Source organism: Lissotriton helveticus, chromosome 9 (genome assembly GCF_964261635.1).
Source record: "Lissotriton helveticus chromosome 9, aLisHel1.1, whole genome shotgun sequence".
NCBI lineage: Eukaryota > Metazoa > Chordata > Amphibia > Caudata > Salamandridae > Lissotriton > Lissotriton helveticus.
In genome coordinates, this window is record NC_136070.1 from 504,685,687 (window position 1) to 504,697,908 (window position 12,222).

The 12,222-nt window shown below is 43.3% G+C and overlaps 1 protein-coding gene across 1 annotated transcript in view; it reads left to right on the plus strand.

Annotated features, from left to right (window-relative positions):
* The window catches only part of C9H14orf39 (chromosome 9 C14orf39 homolog), a 1,496,166-nt gene that overhangs the window by 1,271,954 nt on the left and 211,990 nt on the right, over window positions 1–12,222 (plus strand). The window contains exon 15 of the mRNA XM_078660343.1: window positions 7,043–7,107. Within this exon, the coding sequence (XP_078516469.1) occupies window positions 7,043–7,107 (65 nt within the window). The remainder of the gene's footprint in view (window positions 1–7,042; window positions 7,108–12,222) is intronic.

The following is a 12,222-nucleotide window of genomic DNA, read 5'->3' on the forward strand; positions in this document are numbered from 1 at the left end:
AAGCTGTGGTGACACCCCTGCTAAAGAAGCCTTCCCTTGACCCGGAGTGTCCTAAAAACTGTAGGCCGATCTCTCTCTTGCCTTTTTCTGCTAAAATTGTGGAACGAGTGGTGAGTAGCACTCTTCCCAAACATTTGGAACAACAACATTTATTAGAAGAGGTCCAGTTTGGATTTCGGCCGTCCCATGGCACCGAGACGGCCTTGGTGACCGTGATGGATAAACTTCAGAGGCGGGCAGACGGGTCAGGCAGCAGTACTTATTCTGTTTGATCTGTCTGCTGCCTTCGACACGGTCAATTATGGAATCCTGCTGAGAAGGTTGAGAGAGGTGGGAGTGATGGGATGTGATCTAAGGTGGTTTCAGTCTTTTCTTCTGGACAGACAGCAAGCAGTGTCCCTCTCTCCTTATCAATCTGCTTTCTCTAAAATCGCGCATGGTGTACCGCAGGGCTCGGCCATTAGCCCCATTCTATTTAATATTTATATGAAACCTCTAATTGCGGTCATCAGACAACATAATATTAATATCGTAAATTATGCTGATGACATGCAGATGATCCTCTTTCTTGAGGGAGATCAGTCAACTTCATTGAAAGTGTTTCATAGTTGTCTGCGAGACACAGCGTTTTGGCTGAAGGAAAATTCGCTGCAATTTAATGCTGACAAGATGGAGATGCTCTACTGTGCTACGGAAAGGGTTCACTCCGGGCTGCCTTGTAATTTATGACCCATTGACACCCGACTGTGTTTCAGCCTATAAAGACCGTTTGTAATCTGGGCGTTATATTTGACAGTAAACTTACCATGGAAGCGCAGGTGATGAAAACAGTGGGTTGTTGTTTAGCCATTATGAGATCTTTGCGGAAGATTTTACTTCTTCTGCCCCCTTTGGCACGCGCGCTAATTGCACGCAGTACAATTCTTAGCAGATTACATTACTGGAATGTCCTGTTACTTGAGTCTCCGAACTTCCTTCTTGACAGGCTGCAGAGGATTCAGTCTATAGCAGCTAAATTAGTGCTTGGCTGGCCCAGAAGGTCCTCTTCTTCCTTGGCCTTGGCCGAGTTGCATTGGCTCCCACTGAGACGGAGAGTTCAGTTCAAGTCTCTTTGTTTAGTGTTTGAAGCCCTGCATGGGCGGGGGCCTATCTCCTTCCAAAGAAAATTTGAATGGTATGTTCCTACTAGAATTTTGCGCTCTTCAGGGGCGAAGCTAGTAAAGATACCTAGATTTAGGAAGGTGAGAGCAGGTGGCAGATCATTCGGGGGTCTCAGCCGCGAAGCTTTGGAATGCTCTGCCTCTGGAACTTAGACAGGTCAGTGACCTTCTCCCTTTTAGGGACTTAAAACATGGTTGTTTCCAAAGATTTAGGCATTCCTCGGCAGCGGCCCAATACTGTTGGACTCTGAAATGCTAGCGCCAGGATGCCTGCAAGGTGATAGTGTGCTTTAGAAATGTAATAAATAAATAAATACATTTAAAAAAAATTATCTTTCATGAATCCATTGAAAAAAACACTGGTGAAATTCCCAAAAACTTCTTGTATAGATTTCAGAGACTAGTAGGCATTTAATTAGAATATTTTGTTTTAAAAAGTAGAGGTAACAATAAAAAAACAAAATATGCCAAGGAGCATCCTATTTAATTGCAAGGGAGGTCCAGCTAGTCCATCAAATATTACGTCTTAATCTTCTCTGATGAGTCCTTCAACATACATGCTGTAAGATTGCAGTGTAATAGATACTGTGTTTATTGACTGATTTAGAGTGTAGGGGAATGTGATGTTTAATAGCATTCCTGTGAATGTAGAGAACATTGCACACAAGCTAAATATCAGTGCATTGGGTTGTGGGACAAAGCCAAATCCCATTCCATGGGCCCAAAGTCTGCAATCCAAGGTCTTCTGGCCATAAACAGTGGACCTGAGACCACTGAGGTGGTTTCAGAGTATGGCCCCAAAGCAAAATCTTCACCCATTTGCGCGCAGCAGGCTACAGGGGCATGAAAAGCGCAAATGATGTGTCCATTACCTAAGCTCGCTGTACACACCCACAGGCCATGTGCAATGAGTTCCTGGGCTATTGGACTTAGGCATATATTTGTCCATTACCTGCAGGCATGGCCAACAGTCATGCTCACCTTGCTCTAGGACCACATTCCATAAGTGCAGACTGAGGCCACAAACCACGAAGTGTATCCAGAAGAACCTACAGAGCGCAGAAGCCTCTGAATGTCAGACTTAATATCTGGCAATGGTTTAACTCACTGACAAATACATGGAGGATTCACGCCAATATATATGTATTTTTTAATATATTTTTATTTATGTCATGCAAAAACAAGAATCTAAAGAAAGCATAACAAAATTAGGTACAATCGTACAGTAGCATTTAAATACAGTCCGTATCACAAGTAATCCCACATTGGTAACCCGAACGACCGCTCGCAGGCCAACATTTTTTAGGGTTATCCCGTCCCTGTCTTGTATGACACACAGGAAAAAATGCACTTTGTGTGAGATAAAGGTGCAAGAATGTGACGGAAACGGATCTGTGGAAAATAGGGAAAAACCATGAGATACAGCAACCTTGAAGCTAGGAGGTTGAAAAAGACAAATTGAATAACTCAGAGAACCCATGATCCACAAAATATGGTAACCCTACAAATCAAAACAAGCATGAAATGGGAAACTAGGGGCCTGATTTAGAGTTTGGCGGCGGGTACTCCATCACAAATGTGAGGGATATTCAGTCTGCCTTATTACAAGTGCATTATATCCTAATGCTTCCTCAAGCTCGAGTCAAGGTGTAGGTCTCTAGTTTATGCTCAAAAAGTCAGTTCTCTAGATTAAGACTAGACCTCTCCACAGGAACTGAGGATCAATCTTTAAGTATCTCATATGTGCTCTTAGTTTCTCAAATAGGATAACGTCAAGCTAGATTTAAGTATCATGCGTATGTGTGTGTATCACCGCACACTCTCCCAGAGCCTCAGGAGGTTTATAGATTTTATTTCTCACTAGACAATTCAAAACATAAAGTTTCAATGCTGTGTTTGTACAGGAAAAACCTAGATACTTTGTGGGTGTTATGATAGCTTCTGTTAGACCAATGCAAGTAGTATATTGAAGTTACAGATGCATATATATTCTTTCAGGACCTCAAAAAACGCTTCGGCAGAAACAAATCCCCTGATTTTCGCTTTTGACAGTTTAATTGCATTTGATGATTTCTGTGCCTGCAAGGATAAAATGCAAACAAAGGAAAATCTCTCGTTGGTTGGTACGTGCAATAAATGTATCACGTGTCTAATGCCATTCACAAGCGCGACTGGGGATGCCTTAAAATAGGCTAGAAACTCTATTCTCTGTTTGGACCTGGGAAAATACGGCACAAATACAAGAAGAAATGGAAAAACGCAGAGGGATGATTCATTATAGGGCTGCAATTTGTTATTAGGTGAGCGTCATTTCCCTCTCCTGTAGGAGCTGCAGGGCCCCATCTCTTTCTGTTCACACAGGGGTTGAATACCACGATTATAGTGATGATTAACAGCAGTAGCGTACAAATATTGTGAGCTGTAGCAAAAACGTTACATCCCCTAAAATAAAAATATTTCCATTTGATTGAAATATTCTTAGTAAGCAATTTACACTTATTAGTTTAACCTTCGATTTAGTTGTTTTTCATTTAACTGTACCTGTCTTAATGGTGTCATTCACAGCAAGTACCTTCATCGGTATTAATTAATTTAAAAACTATTTCTTTAATAATCACTGATAAGTATATTTGAGGGATCTCTGTGGTTTCTGTCTTTTTGATTTCGCATTTAACTTCACCTTGTTAAAAGTCATAAAGAGCTCCTTAGAAAATGCAAAGGATGCAAATTGCCAAACCCTATCTGGTTATTTTTGGTCAAAGACTAATGCCTCCGAACAGCATTTCTGCATGACTGTGTTTGCATGCGTTTCGGTTAGCCCGTTAAAACCAGCCCTAGTGGCTTTGTCAGTGCTTGTCTATTTTTTTTTTTTACACAAGTGGGAATTAGTGAAAGTAGCTACAAATAGAGACCAGATGTACTTAGCCTTTTTGTGGTTGCAAAGGGTTTAATTCACAGAATCGGGCCATTTGTGACTGCAAAAAGGTATTGTCTTATGTACACTAAATTGTGATTTGGTAACAAGTTACTGATTCACAATTTAAGTTTGCGACTAAATACCGATTTGGTATTGGGAAGGGGCGTGTTTAGGGCATCTCTTCCAAACATCAAATCAGATTGGTATGCATTAATATTTTGCAACTGAAATTCAGTAGGAAAATATTTAAACTTTACCGATTACAAAAATTTAGTGATTAGCCATTCGCAAACGGGAGAATAACGGGCTGTATTTTTTTTCTCCAAAAAGCCGTATGTAAAAGCAATTACTGACTCAATGGTCGGCTCCCCTCAGTAGGGAACCATCCTTGTGATGGTGGCCATTCTTAGTGGGTCACAATTTGGGCACTACCTCATTAATATTCATGAGGTATGTCAAACTGCGACCCACTAAGAATCAATATTTTGCGATCCGACTTATTTTTACGTAGGTCGGTTTGTAATGTAATGTGTAGACTTGTAAAGCGCACTGTTGTCAGCCAGCGTCCTGGCGCTGTATACCGCTGGGGAACCTGTCCTGGCTTTCCCTGTGGGATGGTCCCTGCTGGGAATCCCCAAGGTGGAGCCAGGCATCCCCGGCGTTGATGGGGCCGTTGTGGAGATTAGGCAAGCTAATGCCCAGAGTTGCCGAGTGCGACCCCTGGTTAGAGTAGGCACCGAGGCGAGAATTATCGAGTCCGCTGACCCTGGTCCACGACCCTGCCGCGTAGGGAATCGAACCCTGGTCCCAGGCCGACTTCTGCTTCCGGGTCTGCCGCCTCTAACCAGTGAGCCACACCACTGTAATTGTGACCAGTATTTTTGTGACCAGTGCTTTGTCCTTCTGGCCCTAAATTTGCTAAATAAATATGCTTAGCAGCACTCTTTGCAAATATCAATCCAATCCGTAGTGCTGATTTCTTGCTTTTTTTCTGTAAGCTCACTAGCTATAATGGAAAAAGTAAGCAAGCACATTGTGAGGCCTGCATCCTTTGGCTAATGGAGGGTCCTTTGCTGGAGCTTGTGCTTCTATCCAACCACACCTAGATGTGAAACTCTCCACTCCCAAATATTTTCCCTAGCTAATGAAAAGTGAAATGTGTTATGTCATGTGACTTTGGAGTCATCCAACCACCAGTTAGAGATAAAACTTGGTCAAACCTTTTTCTTTACATGAAAAAGGGAAGACCTGCCATGGAATCCAACAGACTTGGGCAGTGCCTCCAATAAGCGTCATTAACTGAGGTTTACGCAAATGAAGCAAACTTCAAATGCTTCCGATAGTAGCTATCGCCTTTTATTCATGCACTCTTGCTCATGCACATGCCAGCTTTATGGTGATGCAACGATGTAGCCACACCTGGCGCCGACTTTGGTGGGGGTTTGGAGGAGTTTGGTGGGGGGGGCTGCCTTAAAAAATAACATAGGTTTAAAAGTAGGTGAACTTCCTTGTGCATACAGTAGTTTTCAGGAAACAATAACAATGCCAAGATAGTTCTGGTGATTAATGTTACTGCTGGTGAGAGATCCTAATTTTGTCTAGTGCCAGTTTTAACTCATCGTAAAGTAGTGCAGAGGGATAATGTGCCTGCTGCAAAGAAAGTGTACCATGCAGATAACAAAAATGAGTCTGAGTGAACTAGGAGTAGTCCTTTAATAAAATGAAATGTATATCAGAGAGGAGTTATGGAGAGGGGAGTGGCACAGTTGGAGAGTGGTAGTGAGGGAATTCGTGGAAAAGGAGTCCTGGTAGGGGCACCAAAAACACTGTTGTACCAGGCACCAGCCCAGCACTACTTGTGTATCATACCTCTCATTGCACCATGCATGGCATGGAGAAGTAGTGATCAATCCCCTTTCCAACAAAAGCGCACTTTATCCACAGCCTCAAGCCCAGCCACACAAGTTCCTGCAAAGGGAAGGGGACACGTTCTCTTAAGCCCCAAGCCTCTGGTCCCTCTGCCGTCTGTCCAACATTGCTTGCCTTATCGGGTGTTCAATGAAGGTTGCAGCCTGCATGCATCTGGAAGGCCACCGGGCTGGGCCGAGGAGCCCCAATAACAAAACACCAACTGCTGGGTCATAGCTTCCACTCTTGACTTCCAACATTTCTTCAGCCACAAGTAATACAACAAGCCACTGAAGCTGGAAACTAGAAGCCAGGATGAACACTGAGATAGATGGGAGGCAGCACAAGCAAACACAATTCCGACAGCCACATCCTTGCTGGTCCCCAATTGCCTGATTTTCGAAACATGGATTTTATGTCTCCAAGAAATGGGAGAGGAAGATTTGAACGAGGTCAGGCTGTCACCTTAGTAGAAGGTGATGCATGCAAGTGTCTGTGAGTGTAAGACAATATCGATTTGCTCACCTATTAAGCAGGCAACTAGCTTAGTGAATAGAGGTTGCCTAAAAGCTTTGATGGTTGTAAAAAATTGGTAAGGCTGAGTTCTGGTGCTATCACGGTTGAAAGTTTAAGTGAAAGTGAATACAAAACGTTTTACCACAAATAGAGCTGAGTTGCTTGCAGCTTGATCAGAGTCATCTTATATTGTTCACTAGTGGTAAAGTCTGTTGCATTGAAGGTCCTTTAAAGTATAACAGGTTATAAAAGGAAGGAATTAATGTGTTCATAATATGTGACTTAGCCTCAATCTATGTTAAGACAATTAATTCTCGAGTTAAAGATATTGCACTGTATTGCTCAGTAGAGAGTGTAAGCAAACTTCTAACCAATAGTAAGTCTGGGCCAGGAAGGAGTACACCTCTTTTCCCCGGTGGCCACAGGTTCTAAAGCAGCTTCCCACAAATATAGTCTACTGTTTTATTTGTTCAGTTTTCAGCTGTGCACTGTGACGAAGTGACATCGTTTTTTTCTGATATTTATCAATCTGCATTTGTAGGAATCACAGAAACTGAAAATAATAAAAGCGCAGGCGACTCAAAAGATTCTGCTTATGCTTCTCAGGTAAGGCCAAATATAATCTTACTCCTCTCTTCTTTTTCAAGAGGAGGATCGCAGTCATTAGAAACACACCTCTTCTCCTAGCTGTAGGCTATATAACTAGGTAGAACAATCTCTTCAGTCAAATTACTGACTTTCACCTGCAGATTATATATTCTCAGTATCATCAGCTCTTACTTTGATGTCTAGTGAACCGATGTACAAAGATCACATTAAATTTAAGCTGCACAGGTCAGCAATTGAGAAAAGGTCATGTCAATCAAGAATATCAGTTGTAAAGTATCATAACAATATATCAGAAGCCTTTACACACACACACATATATATATATATATATATATATATATATATATGTGTGTGTGTGTGTGTGTGTGTGTGTGTGTGTGTGTGTGTGTGTGTGTGTGTGTGTGTATGTATGTATATTACCTACTGGCGGTCGTCAGTAGGTAGTTATAGTTAGGACCTAGTTTCCATAGAAAAATAATTTTTGGTCTTGTCAATAACTTTAGCACTGTTTGACGAATCTTCCAGAAATGTCCAAAATTCGAATTAGTACTGGTAGTTCAGCTGCTGTGTCGACAGTTTTGGAATGATTCATCAAGTGGGGAGCTGAGAAAAAGAGGGTTCCATAACGCTCTTTCTCCATGCAGTTTCCCGCCAAGATTTAGGAAAATGCTACAGCCTAAAATGCTGGACGGAATTACAACAAATTTAGCAGAAAGCCAGCTCTTGCTCCAGAAAGAGTCCTTGTGTTATTTGGTGTAAATGCATTCAGTAGTTTTCGAGCTATTAAAGGAAAAACGCATTTGTATATATAGGGTTCCGGACCCTCCACAAATCCAACCGATCTCATGCAGGGATCTGATTGGCTGCCAACACTTCAACCAGGAATTGTTGGTAGCCATTTTGGGACCCAGACTAAGCCGAATCTTATAAAAAGTGAAGAATAAAGAAAAGGGGAAAGGATAGGAGTACCCTGACCCTCCTATGCCCAGTTCTGGGGTCCCCTAGGGACCCCACCTGCACCCAAAAACATTTTTATAAAACAACACTTCCCGCAAATCACGGATCTGCGCATCTCGACAAAAATTGAGAAAAAAACAGGCCGTGATATGTGTGCCATTTTTGCACACATATCTGATACAGCATGACGCAGTCTTTGAAACTGGGAACAGAATGTGAAGCATCCATTTTCTGGTTCCCATTCCAAACCAGTACTAAATATATTTTACTATAGTGGAGTTAAAATGTCATAATGCCAAAATGCAAAACAAGTAGAGAAATATCGTAATATCCCATGTTCTGCTTTCCGCAACAGGATCATGCATGAGTGGCTGTGTGACTTACTGCCATCAACTGCTGCTTCTGCTTTCTGCTTAATACATTAGGCTCCATCAGCTCGGGCTTGGAGGCTGATGAAAGACAAGTCTGTGAACATGCATGATTCAGCGATGACACAACTGAACACCGCACATGCATGTAAACAGTGCCCAGTGCTCCATCCTGTCATGTGCATCTTTATAAGCACCGTGGGCTTCTCTTCTGAACAATGCACAACGTGTGCTTCTCTTCTAAAGTGCTGACAGAGGGAGCACGGTTTGTCTACCTACAAAAATGTAAATGATGCCTACATGGACAGTGTGTGAAACAGGAATAGAATAGCCTGTTGCTTTGTTGTGTTTAGACCCTTATGGTTTGTGGAAGGTGGATGAGATACAGCCTTGTAGGTAAAGCTGAACTATGAAACGAGGTTAAAATCTGAGTTTCGGCTCAATGTCGTATTTATAGGCAAATCATTTAATATCTCATTGACCAAAAAATGCTAACTAAGAGCCCGTCGAAGGCCCCGCCCCCTTTTCCCACCACTCTGCAAGTGTGTCTCGTGGGATGCTACTCGTTGGGGGATATAGTCCCCTTGGATGCTGAGGGTTGTTGGGGGCCAAGAACCCCTCCTGTTAGCACCCGTAAGTCCCACACAGCAGGATTGCCGAGAGCTCGTCGGAGGCCCGCCCCCTTTCTCCACAATTCTGCAAATGCTCCTTCTTGCACACTGCTCTTTGGGGGATGAAGTCCCCTTAGATGATGAAAAAAAAACTCCTGTTACTACCAGTAAGTACCACACAACAGGAATGCTCAAAATTCAAAAGAAGGACTGCCCATGTGTCTGTAGATGGAAGACTGGACCTGCTTTCCTTGAACCCAGGAATCCCAAAAGTGACTTCAAGAGTCAGTAATCTGCCCTCCTGATTGAGCCACAGGTACCCAACAAGCTTCCAGAGGCCTTGCCTGCAACTGCCCAGCTGTCCAGCACCTGGACCTGCCTAAGCCTGGCTGCTGGCCTCTGCATCCATGGGGACCATCCCCCAATGAGCAGTGCTCCAGGAGGAGCATTTGAAGAGTGGTGGAGTAAGGGGGTGGGGCCCTCGAAGAGATTTTTATTTGCTAAAGGGATTCTGCTAGAATGATTCATGATTCCCATGTGCTCCATACGGTCCCGGATCCTCGGCTGGCCTCCAAGTGTACTCCTCCTACTTCAAAACTGTGCGGACTGAGATACAGGTAAAAAGCCAGACCTTCCGTTCTCGTGACCACAAGCAGATTCTTCGTGTCAGCAGCAACTGCTGGCATCTCCCGCAAATGCTAAGTTTCAGTGGCAACCTGCTGTTCACGCCAACAACAATGATATCTTGGCTCCCACCAGTGCAAAGCTCCAGCTAAGGCTCCTTCTGTGGACTTGGACTGCGGCAGACAGTAAATTATTCCCCGCAATCAACCTGGTCCTTGTATTCAACCTATGCTCCATCGTGGTTGATCTGAACTTGTGACTGACACACTCCAGTGCGAACGGATAACGTGAGTGACCATTTGTACTTTTTGGCGCTATTTTTACCTCAAAGTTTTAAAATTCGTAACTCTTTTCTACTTACTGGATTGTTGTAATTTTGGTGTTATTTTATGTATTAACATATTCTTTATTTATTTAATTGGTTTGTGATTTTTCTCTCATTGTGTTTTTACTTTATTACTGTTGCTGTGCTACATAAATACTTTAAACATTGCTTCTAAGTTAAGCCTGGCTGCTTTTGTGCCAATCCACCAGAGGGTTAAATGCAGGTTTATTTAGTGACTCTGGTGGGTCACCCTAACAAAGATAGTGTTTATTACTTGAGTAGGCCTCTCATCCATCTCAACTTAAAAAATCAATATATCTGACAGAGGTAAAATGGCACAGAGAAGATGAATATATTGATCTCACAAAGAGATTCCCCCTCATGGCCTACGGAACTAGGACCCATGCCTATCCCATCAGATTATACCAGAAACATTAGATTCCTCCTGGACAACAAACTCACCATAGTATCGCAGAACAATGCTTCACCTCCTCATGTTTCCCCTTCCGACGAATGCTACATAAGATCTTCAAGCGTCTCCACCAGACCTACTGTCACACAAGCCCTCATTATGAGCAGACTAGACTACGGCAATACACTCTGCTCCGGAATGAGAATCCCAGCCCACCTCATGCACAGACTCCAGACGATGCAGAACACCACCACCAGACTCATCCTCAACTGACCTCGCAGCTACCACATCTTGCCTCACCTCAGAGAGCTCCATTGGCCTCATCCAGAAATGCATGAGTTCATGCTTCTCACCCATGCATTTAAAGCTCTTAACTACATAGGAAATACCTCAACCTCCGCCTACACTTCTTCCAACCAACCAGAGACAATTGAACTCAGCGTCACTCGCATACACTCTGCATGTCCACAGAAGCAGCGCCAGAGGTCTTGAATTGTCATTCATCGCTGCCAAGTCCTGGAATGACCTCCCCCAATACATCAGGACCTCCTTTTTGCTTCTCGAATTCCACAAGAAGTTGGAAACCTGACTTTTTCATTTATCCCACAGTACATCAAAGACACAGCCAGATTTTGGCTTGTCCTACTCACATGCTCGTCGCCTCGATAACCTCGTGGGTGACAAGTAGGATTAACTAATCTACATATTAGAACCAAAAAATTCGGATGTTGAGGTCTTATTTAAAAATAACACTTGTAATCATGTAAAGGTCAAAACGGGTGGGCGTCCAAGGTCTCCTTATCTTTGTGAGAATATGTTCACATTCATTTCACTGAGCCTTTCTCAAAATCTTCAACAAGGTGTTTTGATCTTTGCTTGGTCATAGACGAACATGAAGAGATCCTTAAAAGTGTATAAATCTACGGGCCAGATGTATGTCCCTTTCATTTAGCGCCTCGGAATTTGTGACACATTGCGAGTCGCAGATTACAAGGCGCTAAATGAAATGTACAACAGTGTGTTTACACTATTTTGCGATTCCCAATGGTGTCGCAAATTGCGAGGCTCATTAATATTAATGAGCCTCTTGCAATTTGGGAACCCATTGAGAATGCCAGCCCTCCCTGGGACGGTGGCCTGCTGGGCTCAGCAGATCACCATGTCTGGGACTGCTGCTTTTGTATCAAAATCTGTTTATTGAATTTTATGCAAAGGTTACAAACATTTTATAGAAACCATATTGCGTTCAAACCGTCTTCACAGGAGCATAATCCATGCAGTAGATAGCTATAGTATAAGCACAGTTTAATGACAAGTTTCGGACTGCCACTGTGAGCATTTTCTGAGAGGGGAAACTTGTGCACACTCTGAATGCAAACATATTAACCACAGTACAGGAGGAATGCATGTCCCCAAAGTTGAGTGCTGATATATTTGAACACCACATTCAGTAAAAGAACAAACACCAATGGATAATGACAAAAAATGGTTAAAACCAACCATACCCAGGGAGACACATAGGCTTATGTTCTAGTATGTGAGGGGGGGGGTCTTGAAGGGAGCCCCCGTGTCCTGCATGCGAGGGCCCACGTTGGAGTGGGGGAAAACCCAGGGCCCCAGCTTTGGTCAGGAGGAGCCCCCCACTGTATCAGCAAGAGATGTAATGCCCTCGGTCTTGGACCGCATGCAGATAGTGGAAGCACCTCCGATAGATAGCATACTAGCGGGCTCCAAACATAGTCGAAGCCCGTACTGGAGTCCTCGACATTGTCCGACATTCGAGGGCCAATGTGCACCACAGGTGGGCGTGCCATT